Source organism: Mobula birostris, chromosome 2 (genome assembly GCF_030028105.1).
Source record: "Mobula birostris isolate sMobBir1 chromosome 2, sMobBir1.hap1, whole genome shotgun sequence".
Lineage (NCBI taxonomy): Eukaryota > Metazoa > Chordata > Chondrichthyes > Myliobatiformes > Myliobatidae > Mobula > Mobula birostris.
The window spans coordinates 172796025-172819759 of NC_092371.1; the positions used below are offsets into that span (position 1 = coordinate 172796025).

General features: G+C 41.7%; 1 protein-coding gene across 7 annotated transcripts in view; it reads left to right on the forward strand.

Annotated features, from left to right (window-relative positions):
• gclc (glutamate-cysteine ligase, catalytic subunit) overlaps positions 1-23735 on the forward strand; it is a 95251-nt gene that overhangs the window by 13191 nt on the left and 58325 nt on the right. For 6 of the 7 annotated variants that reach the window (XR_011885000.1, XM_072251108.1, XM_072251106.1 and 3 more), the window contains exon 3: positions 21109-21221. Coding sequence is in view for 6 of the 7 variants with exons in the window: in XM_072251108.1 (XP_072107209.1) it covers positions 21109-21221 (113 nt within the window). In the remaining variant the exon portion in view is untranslated. Of the gene's footprint in view, positions 1-20345; positions 20473-21108; positions 21222-23735 lie in introns of those variants that run through there. The other variant, XM_072251110.1, reaches the window with a different exon arrangement.

The window sequence follows — 23735 nt, forward strand, 5'->3', positions numbered from 1 at the left end:
GACCAGACATATAGATGAGGGTAGTGCAGTGGATGTCATCTACATGGATTTTAGTAAGGCATTTGACAAGGTTTCACACAGTAGGCTTATTCAGAAAGTCAGAAGGCATGGGATCCAGGGAAGTTTGGCCAGGTGGATTCAGAATTGGCTTGCCTGCAGGAAGCAGAGGGTCGTGGTGGAGGGAGTATATTCGGATTGGAGGGTTGTGACTAGTGGTGTCCCACAAGGATCAGTTCTGGGACCTCTACTTTTCGACATTTTTATCAACAACCTGGATGTGTAGGTTGAAGGGTGGGTTGGCAAGTTTGCAGACGACACAAAGGTTGGTGGTGTTGTGAATAGTGTAGAGGATTGTTGAAGATTGCAGAGAGACATTGATAGGATGCAGAAGTGGGCTGAGAAGTGGCAGATGGAGTTCAGCCCAGAGAAGTGTGAAGTTGTACACATTGGAAGGACAAACTCCAAGGCAGAGTACAAAATAAATGACAGGATACTTGGTAGTGTGGAGGAGCAGAGGGATCTGGGGGGTACGTGTCCACAGATCCCTGAAAGTTGCCTCACAGGTAGATAAGGTAGTTAAGAAAGCTTATGGGGTGTTAGCTTTCATAAGTCGAGGGATAGAGTTTAAGAGTCGCAAGGTAATGATGGAGCTCTATAAAACTCTGGTTAGGCCACACTTGGAGTACTGTGTCCAGTTCCGGTCGCCTCACTAAAGGAAGGATGTGGAAGCATTGGAAAGGGTACAGAGGAGATTTACCAGGATGCTGCCTGTTTTAGAGAGTATGCATTATGATCAGAGATTAAGGGAGCTAGGGCTTTACTCTTCGGAGAGAAGGAGGATGAGAGGAGACATGATGGAGGTGTACAAGATAATAAGAGGAATAGATAGAGTGGATAGCCAGCTCCTCTTCCCCAGGGCACCACTGCTCAATACAAGAGGACATGGCTTTAAGGTAAGGGGTGGGGAGTTCAAGGGGGATATTGGAGGAAGGTTTTTACTCAGTGGTTGGTGCGTGGAATGCACTGCCTGAGTCAGTGATGGAGGCAGATACACTAGTGAAGTTTAAGAGACTACTAGTCAGGAAGAATGGAAGAATTTAAGGTGGGCGGGGGTTATATGGGAGGCAGGGTTTAAGGGACAGCACAACATTGTGTGCCGAAGGGCCTGTACTGTACTGTACTATTCTATGTTCTATACAGGCTTGCTCTGTTAACAGCAGACACCAACTGATCCAGTTTAAAGTTGTCCACCGTCTTCACTATTCTAAACTCAGGTTGCACAGGATTTACCCTTCTGTCTTGCGCCAGTGTGTGATAGATGTCAAAGAATGGAGGGCATGTTGTCACACACTTTTTGGTTTTGCCCATCACTGACTGGATTTTGGTCCAAAATATTTGGTACTCAAAGGCCTATAAAAGATCCTTCCCCTCGGAAGTTGGTCTTGCCATCTTTGGCTGTTCGCAATCCACTCTCTGCCTCCCTACAGCCATATAACAGTCTCTGATGTTGGGGATGACTGTCGCCAAAAGTCTTATCCTGAGGGAATGGAAATCACCCTCTCCCCCTTCTTTTCAGAGATGGATGGCTGACATGATCTCAGTCATACAGATGGAGAGACTTAGGTTCTTGAGAACCAATTGAATTATAAAATTCTCGGCTATCTGGGATCCATTTCTTGCCTACCTAGACGAGGCCGGGGGCAGATGAATAATTTCCCTCCAGCTGATTTCTCACGACCCTCATCTGAGACTTAATGTTTAGCTCTTTTGAGTAGTTTGTGCAATAGGCATCCCTCTAATAGTATTTTCCTTTTTTTTTCTTATTTTATTTTTACACGTCTGAGCTTATATGTTCTTGTTGATTTCATTGTTATTTTGAAAATAAAGTATTTAAAAAAAAAGTTCATTATCATGTGACTGTACATAACTACAGCCAAATGAAACCGTGTTCCTCCGGACCATATAGTACTGCTAGAAAGTTTGTGAACCCTGTAGAATTTTCTCTTTCTCTGCATAAATATGACCTAAAATGTGATCAGATCTTCACGTAAGTCCTAAAACTAGATAACGAAAGCCTATTTATAAAAGAAAGTTCATCTACTTATTGAAGAAAAATGATCCAACATTATATGAATTTGTTGGAAAAAGTATGTGAACCTTTGTTTTCAATTACTGTTGTTAACCCTCTTGTACAGCAATAACTTCAACCAAGCATTTCCAGTAACTGGAAATCAGTCCTGCGCATCGGCTTGGAGGAATTTTAGGCCATTCTTCGTAACAAAACTGCTTCATCACTGGGATGTTGGTGGGCTTACCTGCATAAACTGCTTGCTTCAGGTCCTCCGCAGCATTTCAATAGGATTGAGGTCAGGACTTTGACTGTCATTCCAAAGCACAAATTTTCTTCTTTTTAAGCTATTCTGTTATTGATTTACTCTTGTCTTTCAGATTATTGTTTTGTTACATTATCCAACTTCTATTAAGCTTCTGGTGATGGACTGCTACCCTGAAATTCTCCTGTAAAATGTATCGATACAATTTTGAATTTATTGTCCCATCAATGATTGCAAGCTGTCCAGGCCCTGAGGTAGCAAAGTAGCCCCAAACCATGATGCTCCTTCCACCATGCTTCACAGCTGGGATGAGATTTTGGTGTTGGTGTGCAGTGTCCTTTTTTCCTCCAGACATAGCAATGTGCTTTTCTGCCGGAAAGTTCAACTTTTGTCTCATCTATCCACAGAACATTGTTCCAGAAGTGTTATAGAACATCCAGGTGGTCTTTTGCAAACTTGAGATGTAGCGATTTTCCCCCCCCCCTTGGAAAGCAGCGGTTTTCTCAGTGGTATCCTTCAATGAACACCATTCTTGTTCAGTGTTTTTCTTACAATGGACACAGGAACAGAGACTTCAAGTTCTAGAGAGTTCTGCAGGTCTTTTGCTGTTAGCCTTGGATTCGTTTTCACATCCTTCAGTGTTGCACATAGTGCTTTTGTTATCTGTGCAGGATGCCTCCTCCTAGGGAGAGTAGCCACAGTACTGAGTTTCCTGTTTGTAGACAATTTCTCTTATGAAAACTCAGTTCTTTAGAAATGCTTTTGTGGCCTTTTCTCACTTCAAGCAGCTCTATAATTCTTCTAAGGTCCTCGGAAAGTTGTTTTGATTGAGGCATGGTGCACATAAACTGCTCGCTCTTGAGAAGAGCAAGCTCTGTCAGCTGGCTTTGTCTTTTTTTTTAATATGGGCAAGTCACCTCTGCAACCCACACCTCCAATCTCATTTCATTGATTGGAACACCTGACTCCAAATAACTTTTGGCTTGACCCCGAAGTTTCACATACTTTTTCCAACAAATACCTGTAATACTGGATTATTTTTCTCAATAAATAAATGAAGACGTGAAATGCTTTGTGTTATTTATTTAATTTGGTTCTCTTTAACTAGTTTTAGGACTTCTGTGAGGATCTGATCACATTTTAGGTCATATTTATGCAGAAATAAAAACAACCTGCAGGGTTCACAAACTTCCTAGCACCTCTGTAAAGCGTATATCACACAGCAATGTGGGGAGTGCCTACATTTCAAAAAACAGTTCTCCTCAGGGAGGTGATGAGGGCAATAGAGATTGGGTATCAATTTAAATTGAATGCTTTGTGAGATCTGTTAATAAATTGGAAAAAAAACTTTGGATTTCAGAAAATTATTAATTGGTCATGAAATGCTTTGAAATGCCTTGAGGTGAAGCATGGAAATTGTGATTACATTGTTGTCAGTAAGCTGAATCTTTAACATGTGAGTGAGTTGGGGAGAAGGATGTAATCTAGTTTTGTTCACTAATTTTCCAGACCCTTTTTTCCTGTTTGGCGATTGGAGGGATGTACATACTGTTGTTTTCATATGATTTCACTATAGAACTAAATGCCTACTTCCTCTTCCTCTGTTACCTCGTACTCTTAAATAGAGGTCATTTATATAAAGACTAGAAAGAAAAACATTACTCATTATTTTTGTTTGAAATAGATTAGGCATCAGTGGGCCTGCTGAAGGGCCTCTGCCCAAAACTTTGACTGTACTTTTTTCCATAGATGCTGCCTGGCCTGCTGATTTCCTCCAGCATTTTGTGTGTGTTGCTTGGATTTCCAGCATCTGCAGATTTTCTCGTGTCAGCAATATTCCACCAAATTGTTTGTCTTGATCTCGTTCATTGCTTACCTCATGTAAAATGTGAACATGGTTCAAATGGTAGTGCAGTATTCAATCAGATACAAGTGAAATTGTAAAACCAGCACTGTTTCACACAAATCAATAATCTCTGCTATTGTAACAATTAAGCATTAAGACAAATTTAATATCAACTTTGACTTTGCAAATATAGTTTCTCTGAGCATTGCAGTAGAGAGTATTCGCATCCTATTTGCTTGATTTGGTCTGCTTTCTGTATGCAAACCAAATTCCTTCAGTGAAATTACTTGTACCTTCAGAAGCTTGCTGTTAAATCTTTGCTCTCCTGTGTATTACATTTCAGATTATACAATTATTCATGTTGAGTTTTAGCATTGTATATTACATCTGTCTCTTCTGGAAACCTTTGACCTGGCTTTCTTTGGTGCCATTTGATCATCTCTGTATCCATTACTTGACATGCACATAAAAGTTGAACTTTGTTTAAAGCTGTCAACAGCACAAAAATCCTTAGCAGTGACCTGTCATTGGTTAATCTTTATTATCACTGTTCTGTGTAGTTTATATTACTTTGCTTTATTAATCTTAGCAAAATGAGATAATTTTGCCTTTGCCTTGCGCCCTTAACTCCTGGTGGATTGTGTCATTGGGATGCCATCATGACAAGCTTTGCAGCAGTCTGTTCCACCTGTTGCGGTTATGTGCCAGAGCCTGGGTCACCGCAAATGTTTTCCCTGTCCATTCTTTAATGTTGTCCGTCCATCTTTTCCTCTGTCTACCTCTCCTTCTTTCCCCCTCCACAGTTCCTTGTAGAACGGTCTTTGCAAGGCCACTGTATCTTGTTACGTGGCCGTACCATCTCAGCTTTCTTCACTGTTGTGAGAAGGTCTTCATGGGAGCCAGTGCGGTGCTGGATGGTCTTGCGGACCTGCTCGTTTGTGATGTGGTCCAAGTATGAGGTGCCCAGGATGTTGCGATAGCATCTCATTTCCAATGCCTGTATCCTCCTCTGTAGCTCTGCTGTGAGGGCCCATGTCTCGCATGCGTACAAGAAGATGAAGAATACCAATGTACACAGGAGTCTGATCTTGTACTTCGTGGTGATGTTGCTGTCCTTCCATATTGTCTTGTGTTTGGATAGTACAGTCATTGTCTGTGCGGTTCTTGCCAGGACTTCTGGTCTTGATCCTTCATCACTGATGCTTGCCCCCAGATATTTGAACTGCTGCACTGTCTCAATTTCTGACCATGGACTGAGATGTCTGTTGTGATGGCACTGTTGGCATTTGCCATGAGGTTGGTTTTCTTGGCACTTATTTCCATTCCAAACTTTTGTGGAGGCTCTGTCAAAATGGCTGACCAGGTTGGCCAGTTCATCCTCTTTTCCTGCAAGTCCATCAATGTCGTCAGCAAGTCTTAGGTTTGTGATGATCCTCCCTCCAATGCTGACTGTGCGCACATGATCTTCAAGGGCAACACTCATGATCCATTCCAGGAAGACGTTGAAGAGAATGGGGGAGAGGAGGCAGCCCTGACAGACTCCTACAGAGGTATGGAACCACTCCCTGATGGTGCCCTGAGCGAGTACTGCACTGGTTGCCTTGGTGTAAAGCTGATGGATTGTATGAATCAGCTTCTGCCCCATGTTGAATTTCTTCATGGTGGCCCATAAGGCATCATGCCAGACTCTTTCAAACGCCGCCTTGAAGTCCATGAAGATGTGGTAGAACTCTCTCTGGTGCTGAAGGTGTTTCTCAAAGAGAGTGCAGAGGTTGAAAGTCTGCTTGGTAGTGCTTCTGCCCTTACAGAAGCCTGCTTGTTCCTCAGCAATGATGTCTTCTGCCTGAGGTCTCAGTCTGTTCAAGGTGATTCTGAGCATTACCTTGCTTACATGGCTGATCAAACTGATGGCACGGTAATTCTGGTGAAGTTGGAGATTGCCTTTCTTGGGAAGCACAGTGATCAGCGACTGAGTCCAAGGTGTCAGCCATTCACCTGTCTGCCAGATCTTATTGCAGTTAGTGGTAAGCATGTCTACCGTGGCCTCTCCTCCATGCTTCAGCAGTTCAGCAGGGATGTTGTTAACTCCTGCTGACTTCCCGCACTTAAGTGATTGTATTCAACTTCAACTTCTTCACGCATGACTGGATAGTCATCCTCATTGGAAGATTCTTGTACATTCAGCATGCTTGGATCCTCTTTGCTCTGGTAGTTGTACAGTTCTGAACAGTACTCTGTCCACCTTTCCATTACTTCCTTTTCTTTTGTGAGACTTTTGCCATTTTTGTCTTGGATGGTATTTACTTTGGCTTGTTCTTCTTTGGTAAGGTCTATCACCATTTGGAATGCCTTCTTTGTGTTGTTGTTGGAGAGGCTGTTTTCAATGTCCACACATTGTTCGGGTATCCATCTTTGCTTTGCTTCCTTCATTTCCCTCCTGATTTCCTTGTTGATTTTGCTGTATTCTGTTCTTCCCTCTGCTGTGTTTTTATCTTTAATTTCCTTCTTGTGTCACACATATCTAGTATCTTGTTAGTGACCCACGGTTTAGACTTGCGGCAGCTTTTCCCCAGAATCTTGCTTGCTGTTTCCGTCATCACCATGTTACAGTTATTTGTGGTGGTCTCTAGGCCTTCATCAAGGAGGAGTATTGGTGCAAACCCCTCCCCCCCCCCCCCCCCCCCATTGCTGCCTGAAATTCTTCAGAGATGGCGGGGTCTTTCAGTTTTTCAAGGTCGAATCTCAGCTGGCTGTTCTTGGCTTGTTGATTCTCCTCAAGCGCACTCTGGTGTTCATCATGACAAGGTCATGGTCACTGCCCACGTCTGCTCCTAGGAATGTTCTGGTCTTCAGTCTGCTCACACCAGATTTGTGCCATCTTTGCACCAGGATGTAGTCAATCTGATGGTGATGACCATTGGTGGCATGCCAGGTCCATCTTCGGGATGCTCTGTGCTCTCCAAGTGTGTTTGACAGCACCATGTTGTTATAACTAGCAAATTCCAGCAGGTGCAGTCCCCTCTCATTGGAGGTGTCATTGCATGAGGGGCTGATGAGATCTCCCCAATCATCTTCTGCGTCTTTGCCCACCTTTGCATTCCAGTCACCCTGAATGATCAAAATATATCTTTTATCCACCTTGTTGATGACATCTTGTAGTTTCTTATAGAATTCTTCAATATGTTCATTGTCGTAGTTTGTTGTTGGGGCGTAGACTTGTGCCACTGTGATTTTGAATGACTTTACTCACAGGCGGATGGTCATTAGCCTGCTTGACACTGGTTGGCGTCTTAGGACAGCGTTCTTGATGGATTTGTTGACTAGGAACCCTACGCCATTTTCATGTCTGTTCTCTTCTCCGTTATAATAGAGGACATGTTCTTCCTCAGTATGCACTTCTCCAGCGCTCTTCCATCTGGCTTCACAGAGCCTGAGGAGGTGCCAGTTGTATTTTTCCATCTTATTCGTCAGTTCGTTGAGTTTCCCTGCTTGGTTCAGCGTTCTTACATTCCCTGTGGTGATTGTAATGTTCTCTCTGCCACGGGTCTTCCGTGTTGAATCACCAGTAGCACATTTATCGCGTCTGCCCTGGTGTGAGACAGATAGCGCGGTCATTGGTAACCCGAGTTGCGACCGATCCGGTATGAAGTTGCTTTTTGGTGTGCTCATCATGTGGCGTGTCTTGGGCATCTGAAACCTGGCGGAGTCCATCTCTCTCCAGGTTTGACTACAGCCGATTTTCTCCAACTGGGTGGCTAGCGTTGGTCGTGAACACGTGGCCGTTATGGTTCATCTGAGACCCTTTCCATCCCGGCTGGTGACTTCATCATGGAAGTCATTTGCCCAGTGGTGCCGTGTTAACACCACCCCCTCATGTGGTTTAGCCTGCCAGCTGAAGCAGTTTACCAGGGTATGGCGCTTGGAGCCAACACATGAGGGATTTAGGAGATGGATGAGGACTGGTGATGCCCGTCCACCCTGTCTGGTAGGGAGCGGCATGCCAGATATCAAAAGTACTGCCTCTGTCCAAAGCCCCCTATACACTTGGGTAAAATTTCTTCTAATGTGTCTATTTATTTCATGAGTTTATTAATCCATTTCATTTCCAAATATAGTGTTATGCCAGTCATACACTTATTCAATTCCAAATTTATTATATAGTGGATTCTGGTTAATTGGGACTAGTACATTTTTACCCATTTAAGCGGCTACTCCAATTAGCCAAAGTGTCATAGAAATAGTTAAAAAGGGTTTTTAAAAAAAAATAAACTATCTATTCAAAGGGTTTTTATGGCAAGATACAGAATAGACTGCCTGAACCTTTCTTCCGAGCAGACACTGCAGCTGCCCAGATTGGGGCCCACCCAGCTGGATTTGAATTCAGGACCATCTGCCTCAAAGTCCAGTGCACCACTTGCCAATCCAACAATACTACGACAGTGTTATTATCAACAGAGGAATTCATGCAGTGCACATTGCCGTGTTTTGATTGACTGTAAATAAACAGAATCAGCACAGACACTGGACTGCCTTTATGCAGTGCTTTTGACAATTGCATTCTCCAAATCTTCAGTTTCATTGTAACATTCAAGGTGATTGTTGATACCTTAATTCTTAATTCCTGATTTGTTGAAGTAGCAAAATTGTTTCATTTTCAGTCTTGGCATCTCCAAGCCTAAATGCTTCAAAGTGTAGAGAGAGTGAAAGAGAGAATTCCTCCAGCATTTTTTGTGTGTTGCTCAGATTTCCAGCATCTGCAGATTTTCTCTTGTTTGTGTCTGAATTGTCTTACTGCTTGTTTCTCACTGACTATCAATGACAAAAATCACAGCTTTTTGAACCCAAGTACAAGCAACTGAAATTGTTCACTCTAAGCACCATGACTGGTGCTCTGAATAAGCTTTGTGGCAACAGTTTCCTGTCCCAATTAAATGGTCTAATGTCTGAAATAAAGGCAATCCAGGCTATTTTCTTGATTTACTTTTTGTTCTTTCAGTTGCCCCAATTAACCAGATGAAACAGACTAAGTTATAGGATTATACAGAATAGCCCTTCAGCCAACAGCATCTATGCTGATCAACATGCCTGTCTTTGCTAATCCCACTTGCCCACATTAATTTAGGTTTCTTTTATGCCTTACACCTTCAAGTATCAATCCAGATGCTTCATTAATGTTGCTGGTCATCTTCAAACTTAACTAATCCAAATCATTATATCACTTAATCTAAATCATTATATCACTGGTCACAGCTACCTGACTACAAGATCAGGCAGAAAACTGATGACAGTGATGCCTCTCTACCAGACAGGCTTAACAATTTCTTTGCCCGCTTCGAAGCATCAAACACTGCAACAAGAGGGAGAGCCAGTCCCTTTTTACCATCTGACCAGCAATCATTGATCCGGAGCAAACACGGAGGTCCCTTGCCAGGGTCAACCCACGAAAAGCGGGAGGTCCCGACAACATCCCTGGACATATGCTCGAGGAATGTGCTGATGTATTAGCAGATGTCCTGACAGACATTTTCAACATCTCCCTTAGTCAAGCTGTTGTCCCCAGATGCTTCAAAACCTCCACAATCATCCCTGTAGCAAAGAAATCAGTTGTAGCCTGTCTGAATGATTACCGTCCTGTTGCCCTGACCTCCATAGTGACGAAATGTTTTGAACGGCTTGTCAAGCCTCATATCACAGCCAGCCTCCCCTCATCGCTGGATCCTCTACAGTTTGCTTATCCTCCAGATTGCTCTACGGAGGACGCAATGTCCACCACACTGCACACAGTTCTCTCTCACTTGGACAACAAAGACACTTATGCCAGAATCCTGTACATTGATTTCAGTTCAGCGTTCAATACCATCATCCTGCAAAGACTAGTGGAGAAACTGTTGCTGCTTGGCCGTAGCACTGCCATGTGTTGCTGGATTCTGGATTTCCTGACAGAGCACAGTCAGTCCGTGTTGGCAGGAACATCTCTGACTCCATCACACTGAGCACTGGATCCCCACAAGGCTGTGTGCTTAGCCCATTGCTGTTTACACTGCTAACACATGACTGTGCAGCCAGATTCAAGGAGAACCTGATCATTGAATTTGCAGATGATACCACAGTGGTGGGGCTCATCAGCAAAAGTGATGAAACCATGTACAGGGAGGAGGTCAAACACCTAGAGAGCTGGAGCAGGGATAACAACTTGATGCTTAATGTCACCAAAACCAAGGAGATGATCGTCGATTTCAGATGGTCTCAGCCTGAGCACGCACCCCTCAGCGTCAGCGGCTGCACAGTGGAGTGAGTGGAAAACATCAAGTTCCTAGGGGTGCAGATCTCAGACAATCTCACCTGGTCCAGGAACACCACTGGGATTGTGAAACGGGCCCAGCAGAGATTGCACTTTCTGAGGAAGCTTAAACAAGCATCACTCCCCACTAACATCTTAACTACATTCTGCAGAGGCTTGGTTGAGAGTGTGCTGACCTTTTGCATCACAACCTGGTACTCCAGCTGCAGTGCTGTCGACAAAAAAGCCTTCCAGAGGGTGGTTAGGGGAGCAGAGAAGGTTACTGGGGTCTCCCTACCTTCTGTCCAAGACCTCATTCAGAGTCAATGCCTCCAGAAGACACAGTATATCATTAAAGACCCCTCACACCCTCTCCATGAACTGTTTGTTCTTCTGCCATCAGGCAAATGTTACAGGAGCATCAAAACTAAAACCATAAGGCTACTAAACAGCTTTCTCCCACAGGCAGTCAGACTGCTAAATAGCTGCTGTACCTGACTTTGCTTTGGACACTTTCAACTTGCACTGGACACTTAGAACTGATTTTAACTGACATGTGGCTGTTGTGTTTTACTATTTATTGTTATGTTTATTATTTAGTGTTGCGTTTGTTATGTTATGATTGCACTGCTCCTGAGAAACGCTGTCTCGTTCTGCCCTGCAGAGCTGATGTACGGTTAGAATGACAATAAAGTTTTTTGAATCTTGAGTCTATCTGAAAAACGGTCCTCCTTTGCCACCCATCACAAAGCTTATTTATATCCTATTTGTTAGCTCTCCCTGTTTCCCATGTGTTCTAACTTTCCAGAACAGCCCTGTGGCACTTTAAGAAAAGTCTTGTAAAAGTCTATGTACACTAAACCTAATGCCTGCTCTCGTCTATACACTTGGTTTTCTCTTCAATAAAAGGCTCAATCAAATGCACAGAGCCACAGACTAAGGAAATGGATAGAAGAGGTAAAGGACTGAAGAAGGAGTCTGATATGAGAGAATAGTGGACTATGGGAGAAAGGGAAGAAAGTGGAGAACCAGAGGGAGTGGTAGGAAAGTACTGAGGGGAGGGGAGAAGAGAAGGAGTGAGAAGGCCACCAGAATGTGGAGGCCAGAGGAAACTCGACTATATACTGAAGTTAGAGAAAATGCCTATCATGCCATCAGGTTTGAGACTACCCAGACATGAATAGGAGGTTTTGCTCTTTTAACTGAAATAGTTGGCCCCACTGGGAGATCCAACCTGAACATCAATTTCTTCTTCTCCCTCCCTTCCTCCCTCTTCTCTAGCCTCTTCTTTTCACCTGCTTATCACCTCCTCTGGAGCCCCTCATTGCTATTTCTTGCTTTCCTCTCCTATCAGGTTCCTCCTGCTCCAGCTCTTTGCCTTTTCCACCCATCACCTTCCAGCTTCATATTTCATCTTTTCTCTTCTTTCTCCCCCCCCTCCCCCCCACCGCCACTTTCCCCACCCACCTGGCTCCACCTATCATCTTCTAGCTTGTACTCCTTCCCCTGCCTCCATTTTTTTTTGTTCTGGCACAGTCTCCTTCCCTTCCAGCCCTGATGAAGGGTCCTGTTGGAAATGTCAACTGCTGATTCACTTTCATAGATGCTGCCTGACCTGCTGAATTCCTCCAGCACTTTGTGTGTTGATATGGTTATAGTAATTATTATTTTACATTATTTTAAAATTAATATATGTATTTAATATTTTCATTAAATATGGAGATAACTCATTACCAGTTCTGAAAAGCAAGATTCTGCTCTTAACTGCTCTAATTCTAGGATGTGAGGATAAATGCTAAATTCTTTTCACCGTAAAGCCCATCTTCTTAAAAGATTAAAAAAAATTCTCTCCCTGCCACCTCCATCCACATATCTCAAGCTTCATCAGATTCTTTGTTACAAAGAGTCAGTCCAACTCTTTAGCTTCCTTTCTTTCTCACTGTTTCTTTAGCCCAAGTTTTTTTTGAAATGTGTACTGGGGAAACTTTGCAGGTCAGGTAGCATCTATGGAAAGGAATAAACAGTTGACGTTTTGGGCCAAGATCCTTAAAGGACTAAAAATAAAGGGGACAGAAGCCAGAATACGGTGATGTAAGGAGGAGTACATTCTGGAAGGTGATGGGTGAGGCCAGGTATTTGGGTGTCATGTATCTGAAAAGTTTTTTTCAGGTCAAAGAGCTTTTCTAGCATGTCCTGTTTTTATTTTGGATTTTCTACATTTTTTTCATCAAATATTTCTTCAAACTCCAAACTCTGTTTTCACTCTATTTTTCTTGGATTCACTGTTCATAAAGTTTATTTCTGTTGACGGAATATTGTTAATGATTTCCTCCCTTTGTTAGACATGAAGCAATTGATATCCGTTGTTATAAATCCCAGGAGGGGAATAAAACATGTGCTCCTACCAACTTACCTCCTATCTCTCTTCTGAAGCTTGAACTTGTTGAAGCTTTGTGAATCATTCTTATCTTCCCCAGAACAACTTGGTAGAATCTGTCAAATCAAGTTTCCGCCCCTGTGAAGTATCAAGGTTCTTAAACAAGTTGCTGGTAACATCTTGTGCTGCAGTCGTACAGGAGTAAAAATCTTTTTTAAAATAATGTAAGCAATAGGTAGAATGGACATTTATCTCGTACCACAAGCTTGTTGCTGAGAGCCCTGCATTTATTTGGTTCACCAGCCTTTATAATTAATGTGATTTTATTTTTGTGTCTGAACTGACAGTACTATACTCAGCAATTATACAGTGCAAATTGCACAGAACAATCGATCCAGTAATTTGTTCAAAGCAATATTCTTATACAGTGTCAAAACATTCAAATTTATCTTGTGCTATAAATTGCAGTTGGTATACTGTACAGTTGAAACACTAAATGTCTTATTTGGTTTTGAGGTAAAAGATGGTGTTTTAGATTTTGAGCTTGACATCAGTGGGACAGGGTTGTTAATGTATACAGAAATGCTTTTGGCAGTTGTCTACATAGCTCCCTTCTAATTTAAGGTGATCTACATTGCTGACTTGAGATCAGCAGGCAGACCCACTGCTGCGGTCTGCAATCACTTCATTGGGATGTGGGGGTAATCTCATGGCTGGCGCAAGCATGCTCTGATATGTTCCTCCCTTTGGTTTTATAGATGATTGACATGGAAACTCATAGTAAAACTTTTTTGTTGAGTTTTTAAATTTTGAACTAGGGAGTGGCTTGTACTTATTCCCAACCCAAAAAGAAAGATAGAACTGAGAAATCTTACTCAATGGTAGTTGCAGACAGACTGCATGGAAACAAGGCCTTTAACCCACTAATTGTGACCATGAAGCATCGTGCAACGTAAGACATCAGAACAGAATTAGGCCATTCAACCCATCATTTTGTTCCACCACTCCATCATGGCTGATTTATTTATATTTATACATACACACCGCCACACCCCTCAACCCCATTCACCATTCTTCTGCTTTCTCCCCATTACCTTTCATGTTCTGATTAAGCAAGAACCTATCAACCTCCACTTTAAATATACCCAATGACTTGGCCTCCACCTGTCTGTGCCAATGAATTCCACAAGTCACCACCCTATGGCGGAAGAAATTCCTGCTCATCTCTAATCTCAATGTACATCCCTTTATTCTGAGGCTGTGCCCTCTTGTCTGAGGCTCACTCACTATAGGAAATGTCCTCTGTGCATCCACTGTATCTATGCCTTTCTATATTTGATATGTTTCAATGCAATTCCCTCTTTACACTCGCTCTCTCACTCCAACAGGCCCAGAGCCATGAAACGTTCCTCATATGTTAACCTTTTTCACCAAACATTTCTTAGATAAGGGACCCAAACTGCTCACAATATTCCAAGTGTGGTCTGACCAAGTGCCTCATAAAGCCTCAGCATTATATCCTTGCTCTTGAATTCTGGTCCTCTTGAAATGAATGCGAACATTTCATTTGCCTTCCTTTCCACTGACTCACCCTGCAAATTAGCCTTCATGGAATGAGCATATAGTGGAGGGCTGCCAGCATGATGACTGGCAGCTCTTGAGAAATGAAGGCATTTTCCTATAATTGCAGGTCTGCAGGCTTGGCAGTCTGACCCATTCACTTTGATGTGAGTTGTTAAACTGAAACATCGTGTTGTCTTGGTTTTGCAGCAGATAGAATTAACTGTGTTGGCTGGAGAATTTTCTGGGATATTGTGAACCAGCTGCTGGCTGTTGTAATTTAGAATGAGTGATGGAGGCTGGAGCTGTAGATATTATTGGCTCTTTCTGCAGCACAACAAACAAACATATAGAGCGGGATATGGAGGAAGAATCTTTTTGAAATTCTACCCCTCTGTCATCATTTCTGAACAACCGATGAATCTGTGAATACTCTCATTATTCCTCCTTTTGCACTTTTTTTAATATAACTTAGTTTTTGTCTTTGTATAGTACCATTGCCCAAACAACAAAGAGCAGGTTACTAGGTCACATCTTGTTACTGATTTTGTTTTTGAAGTACAAGTTTATAATCTTAGGGAAAAAATGAGGCAATTGAACACATTTGCTACAAGGGCCCTGGTGAGACCACACCTGGAGTATTGTGTACAGTTTTGGTCTCCAAATTTGAGGAAGGACATTCTAGCTTTTGAGGGAGTGCAGCATAGGTTCACGAGGTTAATTCCTGGGATGGCGGGACTGTCATATGTTGAAAGATTGGAGCGACTGGGCTTGTATACACTGGAATTTAGAAGGATGAGAGGGGATCTGATTGAAACATATAAGATTATAAGGGATTGGTCACGCTAGAGGCAGGAAGCATGTTCCCGATGTTGGGGAGTCCAGAACCAGAGGCCACAGTTTAAGAATAAGGGGTAGACCATTTAGAACGGAGTTGAGGAAAAACTTTCACACAGAGCGTTGTTGTTCTGTGGAATGCTCTGCCTCAGAAGGCAGTGGAGGCCAATTCTATGGATTCTTTCAAGAAAGAGTTAGATAGATCTCTTAAAGATGGCGGAGTCAAGGGATATGGGGAGAAGGCAGGAAAAGGGTACCGATTGTGGATGATCAGCCATGATCACAGTGAATGGCAGTGCTGCCTCGAAGGGCTGAATGGCCTACTCCTGCACCTATTGTCTATTGTCTAAGTGCAGTTTACTCAGTATTTTGGGTGTAGAGAAATGGTTCCAAAAAAACAATAGATTCTGCATTGAGCATAGGAATACAATGGGAGATTTAATAGAGGTATGCAAAATTATGAGGGGTATAGATGGCTAAGTGCAAGCAGGCTTTTTCCACTGAGGTTTAGTGAGACGAGAACTAGAGGTCATGGGTTAAGGATGAAAAGTGAAATATTTAAGGGAGAACTACTTCACTCAGAGGGTGGTGGGAGTGTGGAACGAGCTGCCAGTCCAAATAGTGGATACAGATTTGATTTCAACATTTAGGAGAAATTTGGGTAGCTACATGGAGGGCTACCGTCTGGGTGCAGGACGATGGGACTAGGCTCATTAATAGTCTTATGTCGTTCTTGAGAGATGATTCCCTGTGGACACAACTATTCCATTTGCTAAAGGCTCAAGAGGTTAATTTATTATGGAGGTGTAAACTCTGAAATTCTTCTTCAGATAACCACAAAACCAAGGGGGGAGAGAAAGAATGGCAACACAATTATCAACTCCAAAAATCCAACCTCCCCTCACAAATAGGAACAGGTACATCAACCCCGAACTCCTGCCCTGCATTCAAAAAAAACAAGATCAGGCGAAGAACACGGAATATAAAGAAAAACTAATAGGATTGAAAAACAAAGTCTAAAGTTCAAAACCATATCCAAAACACAGAAAACCTTGGTAACAACTTCTTCACCCAGCAGCAGGCCACATAGTCTCCCCTGTCTGGCAACAAAGCGATCCCACCGGTGATCAAAAGGCAGGCAGGCAGCCGGCGCTCACCTTCCACATTCACCTCAATGTTTCAATCTCCTCATTGCTTTAATCGTCGAAATGAAGTGGAACATGGCTCACGCTTGTTGCCTCTACCTCCCAGAATCCTCTCGGAGACTGCAAATCATGGGCTCCAATAGTTTCAAAAACAGAAGATGTGTGATGTCTGATTTGGTGTAACTAATAAAGGTAGCTTTGCATGTGGCCTATGCATTCCTGAATGTCTGTCGAACATGCCAGTTTAGAAGCCTTAACTGGCCTCCTGCTGTGAGCCTTTGATTACTGCTTGTAATTACATAGAAACAGCTTGAAGACTGGTTGTTCTTTGTATTACTGGCTGCTACCCCTTAATTGTTTAAATCACCGCTGTAGTATAGTGGTTAATGCAGCAGTATTATACCTCGAGGCATTGAGTTCAGTTCCAATGTCCTCTAAGAATGTTTGTACTTTCTACATGTGTGCATGTAAATGTCCTCTCACAGTCCAAAGACCTTCTGGTTAATTGGTCATTGTAAATTGTCCTGTGATTCGGTTAGGGTTAAATAGGTGGGTTGTAGGGCAGTGCCTTTCGAAGGGCCGGAATGGTCTGTTCCATGCTGTATCTCTAAATAGAATAAATTTACTTGATATCCCTATTCCGGCATGTACTTCAGTACTCATCCCACCTTCAAGTCAGTATTTGGTAGATGCACCTTTGGCAGCAATTACAGTCTTGTGTCTGTGTACATTGGTCTCTATTAGCTTTGCACATCTGGACACTGCAATTTTTCCCAATTCTTCCTTACAAAACTGTTCAAGCTCTGTTGGATTGCATGGGGATTGTGAATGAACAGCCCTTTTCAATTCCAGCCACAAAGTTTCTTTAATCCTAGCCACAACTTCCCCCTCTACAATTTAATGCTAGCTTGTTTTCATTTTCCCATTTCAGACAAAAGGTACTTCAGTTTTATATGTTAGCTGTTAGTGCTGCCTAACCTGTCCAGTGTTGACACTTCCAGTGTTTTTGGTTATTACTTGAGAGTTCCTGCACCTGTAGTTTTTGATCTTTCTAAACCAATTCAGTGCTTGTTAAAATTTCCACATGCCTCTTGGAAGAACAACACTCTTAAAAGATTGAAATCACCATGACCAAATTCTGCCAGATATTTTGAACAAGCTTCAAAAATCTTACTAAGCTTCTTCAAAATATCTGACAGAATTTGATCATGGCGATTTCAATCTTTTCAGAGCATTGTTCTTCCACGGGGCATATGGAAATTCTAACTTTAATGGCTCTTGTTCCTGCCATTATTATAGCTTGACCTGTACTTGGATTTTTGCTTTAGAAAATTGGGGTATTTTGTCATTGTGTGATCATGGAAAAATACTATAATTGCTTTTGAATACAGGTTTTTGGTATTAATACTTCCCTGATATTTGAACCATTAACTGAGTCAAGTATAAATCCAGTATATAAATAAGGCTAATTTTTTTTTTGTCACTAACATTACATCTTCCATCTTGAAAGAGAATCTTTCCATCCAGAATATTAAAGGAAAACATTTGATTTTAATATGTACATTCAAACTCTTGAATAGACTGCAGTTTAGGTTTTTAGTGTTTCATAATTTGTATATTAATTTTCTGGTTAAAACTTTATAGCAAATTACAAATTATGATTGGGGCTTTTTTTCTTCATGTGAAGAATTTTATTTATTCTTGCTGTAGTGGTCTAATATCTAATGCTGTTGCAAAATGTCCCGTGGCATTATGTATAAGATTAAGTTTGCACAATTGGTTTGAAGAATATTATGAAGCACGTACTAATCATGGATAGTGGTAGAAAGGTATTGAAATTTTAAAATTGTTGTATTGAATACAGTGGATTCCGATTAATTAGGCCACCCTTTATTTGGGAAACTCTTAAAGGACAAATTGAGAGACTGGCTGGGAGTCCCTTTGTTTATTTGGGACAATATGCTGCTTAATTGGGACAGGTGACTGTTGCCAAACTGTCCATTATCTGCACTCGGTGTCTGCACTGATTTTGTTCATTTACAGTCAATCAAAAGAACATGGCAAATGAATTCCTCTGATAACTATTAAGAACTAATACAGTTTTATAGTACTCTACTTCGTTACTATATTGGTAGTGTTCCAGTTTGTTCTGGATTTCATTTAAAGACATAAATTTTACTCAGTTAAAAATGGTACTTCGTTTAATTGGGGCAGCGGTTTAATTTGGCCAAAATGTACTTTTGTGTCCTAATTAACTGAAATCCACTGTAGTTAGTTCAACAAATGGCCTTAAATGATGTCATACAAATATTTGTCATCAAACTCGGTCAAACGTCTGCTTCAGCCCTTTGGCAACACGCCTTATTCTGTTGCATTGAGATATCTTGATCTGATTACCAAAGGGATTTGACTGCAGAATGAAAATGTTTCTTTAAGAAGTCAGGCTTTTGCATAACGATGAATAAGCACATGTCACAAATGCAGAAGCAAGTTTGTTATAGGCATACGTATGTGTTTGCATAAGGTGTAGCAAAAAACTTACAGTACTTGCAGCAACATCACCGGCACATAGCATTGGAAACACCACATACAGAAGAAAAAAACATAAATTGTACCAATTAGAGCCAAAACATAAAGTTGATTGTGTGAAGTTATCATAATTTTACTCTGCTGAGGGGAGTGATTAGGGTTGTACAGACTAGATCAGGAATCAAATAGAATTTACTGTTCTTGACTCTGGTGATAATTGGACTTCAAGCTTCTGTATGTCCTTTCCAATGGTAGATGTGAGAAGGTGGTGTGGCCTGGATGGTGGGGGTCAGAATACATACATAATAAAATTACTTTTCCCCAGATAAAATAATTTAGGACAGATTGGAGAAATTCTGTATCCAAATAGCATGAGCAAGTGCCAGGAGAATCCTGTGTTATGATTTGATTACTTAAACATTATTGATGACAGGTGTAATTTGCACATTCTGAATGGAGACATCTTTCTATTTTCATTGGATTTGCCATAAATGTAGACAAGTCTGACTACAGCATTAATATCAATACCAGAATCACCAGGCTCAAAAATCAGTTCTTTTCCCGAAGCAGTAAGGCTGATCAATACCTCCACCCACAAACTCACCCCTTCACTTCCCCTACCACCATTACTTTATCATTTCCTTTCAGTCATCTTATGAACAGACACTCCTGTGCCTATCATCCTTTTATAATAGACATTCAATCCATCTCTGCATATAAACTATCTTACATACAGGTGGCCCCCGTTTTCCAAAAGTTCGCTTTACGACACCTCGCTGTTACGAAAGAACTACATTAGTTACCTGTTTTCGCTAACAGAAGGTGTTTTCACTGTTACGAAAAAAGGCAGTGTGCGCCCAAGCAGCCAAGCTCCTCCCCTGGAACTGTATTCTAGCGGCCATTGTATAAACACCTGCTTTATCTCTATTTATTTTGTGCATCCGTTAGCAAGATGAGTTCTAAGGTATCGGAAAAGCCTAAAAGAGCTCGTAAGGGTATTACACTTAGCATAAAACTAGACATAATTAAGCGTTTTGATCGTGGTGAACAAAGTAAGAACATTGTCCGCGCGTTGAACTTGCCTGAGTCCGCCACTTGCACTATTTATACGCAGAGAGGAAGACTTTTGAAAACTACTGATGTTACTGTTGGTTCTGCTCGTAGCAAAGTAGTCTCTCTTAGTCGGCATCCAATAATGGATAAACTGGAAAGTCTATTGCTTGAGTGGATTGATGGGTGTACAAAGTGTGGTGTTCTGTTAAGTTTTCTTATACTTAGGGAGAAATCAGTCAGTCTTTTTAATAAGCTGAAACAGAAAGCACTGGACGATGGTGATGAAAGTGTTGCGAAAGTGGAATTTAAAGGTAGTCATGGGTGGTTTGATCGGTTTCTGAGACGAGGGCAGTTTCATAGTTTAACATTTACCAGAGAGAGTGCTTCGGCTGATACTGAAACTGCTGAAAAGTTCCCAGCAGAACTGAAGAAAATAATTACAGAAGGTGGTTATTCGTATAAGCAAGTGTTTAACTGTGATGAAATTGCAATTTATTAGTCTCCCGATTCCGGTAAGTGAAACTACACTGTACATTATTTCTACTTTATATAGGCTGTGTATTTGGTAAGATTTGGCAGCTTCATAGCTTAAAGGTTACTGGAGAGTGTTTCTGCCGAGAGTGCTGCCGTGAGATTTTCACTGCACTAGACAGTGCTGCAGAAAAGTATTTCTACTTTATATAGGCTGTGTATTTATCATATCATTCCTGCTTTTACTATATGTTACTGTTATTTTAGGTTTTATGTGTTATTTGGCATGATTTTGTAGGTTACTTTTTGGGTCTGAGGACACTCAAAAATTTTTTCCATATTAATAAATGGTAATTGCTTATTCACTTTACGACATTCCGGCTTACGAACCGTTTCATAGGAACGCTGTACCTTCGGATAGCGGTGAAAACCTGTCTTTATGTTTTTTTTTGTTATCATTGTTTTATTTTTTTTTAATCTGTATTGGATCTGGAGCAACAATTATTTTGTGCTCCTTTACACTTCTGTACTAGAACTGAATTAAACAATCTTGTATCTTGAAGCATTTCATGCACATTCTGAATCACGATATCTTCCTATTTTTATTGCATTTGTCATAAATGTAGACAAGTCTGACTAGGGCATGTTCAGTTTTACTGATTTGTTTCTGTCAATAGGTTGAGTATATGCTGTTGTCATTCGATCACGAGCATCAGAAAGTTCAGCTACTGCTTCAGGGAGAAGAAATTCTCCATGAACTGCAAAATCGAGGAGAAAAGGCAAATCCTAAGTAAGTAAATAATTTTATTTATAAATTTACTTATCTATTACCAGCTTTTTTTTTCATGAAGTGAATTGGATGTATTGTAGGAGGGTCAGGGAGGGGATCAACCAAGATTCTATATATGATGACCTCCACAATCTGCAATCTTTCTCTTGATTTATTTATTTTATTTAGAGATACAGTGCAGAGTAGGCCCTTCTGGCTCTTTGAGTGCACTGCCCAGCAACCCATCAATTAACCCTAGCCTAGTCATTGGACAATTTATAATGACCGATTAACCCCCTAACCAGTACATCTTTGGACTATGGTGTAGAAGTCAAATCTGAATAAACTCACTCGGACCATATGAGTATAAACCCTTTATTCAAAGCCTCCGGGGCACTTCAGTTAATCACTCAAACAGGAACAGTCTGTGACTGTTCCTGCTCAGTCCAGGAACTAACTGGCAGTTCCTCTTACAAAACAGGTGTAGTTGCTCACGTATCCCAACGCATACCAAGCTGGAGCCGGCCTTTATACTTTATTGTCGCCAAACAATTGATACTAGAACGCACAATCATCACAGCGATATTTGATTCTGTGCTTCCTGCTCCTGGAGTACAAATCGATAGTAAATATTAAAAATTTAAATTATAAATCATAAATAGAAAATGGAAAGTAAGGTAGTGCAAAAAAAAAAAAAAAACCGAGAGGCAGGTCCGGTTATTTGCAGAGTACAGCACAGATCTGGGTCAGGATCCGTTCAGCAGTCTTATCACAGTTGGAAAGAAGCTGTTCCCAAATCTGGCCGTATGAGTCTTCAAGCTCCTGAGCCTTCTCCCGGAGGGAAGAGGTATGAAAAGTGTGTTGGCTGGGTGGGTTGTGTCCTTGATTATCCTGGCAGCACTGCTCCGACAGCTTGCAGTGTAAAGTGAGTCCAAGGACGGAAGATTGGTTTGTGTGATGTGCTGCGCTGTGTTCACGATCTTCTGCAGCATCTTCCGGTCTTGGACAGGAATCTATGTGCATGACAGTACAAAGAGACAAATTACAGAATAGATATAGTGGCCACATACACAGGATAGGCTGGAGCTGATCTTACCTATGTGTATGACTGCACAAAGAGAAAGGACCTTGAAACATCGTCTAACTCCAAGAAGAAAGATGGCTCAGCATGGCTTAGCACATCTGTTGATCATCAGTGGTTTCTTACAGGAAAGCAGGCTGCTATTGTTTAACTGACTGTCTTAATCCTTTACATACTTTATCAATGGGAGAAAACCCATGCACACAAGGGAAGAATGTACAAACGTTCTTAGAGTGTGCTGGAAATGAACTCTGCCCGAGCTGTAATAACGTTGCACTAATCACTACACTCACATGGCATTCTAATTGGACTTGTGGGTATAATTAGGTATGATGGGCTCATTGGGCCAGAAGGGCCAGTTACAGTGCTGTACCTCTAAATAAAGATTAAAACTGAGAGCTTGGATACATACATGGAATTATGATGTAGTGGCCATTACAGAGACTTGGCTGGCACCAGGGCAGGAATGGATTCTCAATATTCCTGGATTTCAGTGCTTTAAAAGGAACAGAGAGGGCGGAAAAAGGGGAGGAGGGGTGGCATTACTTCTCAGGGATACTATTACAGCTATAGAAAGGGTGGGTAATGTAGCAGGATCCTCTTTTGAGTCAATATGGGTGGAAGTCAGGAACAGGAAGGGAGCAGTTACTCTATTGGGGGTATTCTATAGGCCCCCTGGTAGCAACAGAGATACAGAGGAGCAGATTGGGAGGCAGATTTTGGAAAGGTGCAAAAATAACGGGGTTGTTATCATGGGTGACTTTAATTTCCCTAATATTAATTGGCACCTGATTAGTTCCAAGGGTTTAGATGGGGCAGAGTTTGTTAAGTGTGTCCAGGACGGATTCCTGTCACAGTATGTGGACAGGCCGACCAGAGGAAATGCCATACTAGATCTAGTACTAGGTAATGAACCAGGTCAGGTCACAGATCTCTCAGTGGGTAAGCATCTGGGGGACAGTGACCACCGCTCCCTGGCCTTTAGCATTATCATGGAAAAGAATAGAATCGGAGAGGACAGGAAAATTTTTAATTGGGGAAAGGCAAGTTATGAGGTTATAAGGCTAGAACTTGCGGGTGTGAATTGGGATGATGTTTTTGCAGGGAAATGTACTATGGACATGTGGTCGATGTTTAGAGATCTCTTGCGGAATGTTAGGGATAAATTTGTCCCGGTGAGGAAGATAAAGAATGGTAGGGTGAAGGAACCATGGGTGCCAAGTGAGGTGGAAAATCTAGTCAGGTGGAAGAAGGCAGCATACATGAGGTTTAGGAAGCAAGGATCAGATGGGTCTATTGAGGAATATAGGGAAGCAAGAAAGGAGCTTAAGAAGAGGCTGAGAAGAGCAAGAAGGGGGCATGAGAAGGCCTTGGCGAGTAGGGTAAAGGAAAACCCCAAGGCATTCTTCAATTATGTGAAGAAAAAAAAGGATGACAGGAGTGAAGGTAGAACC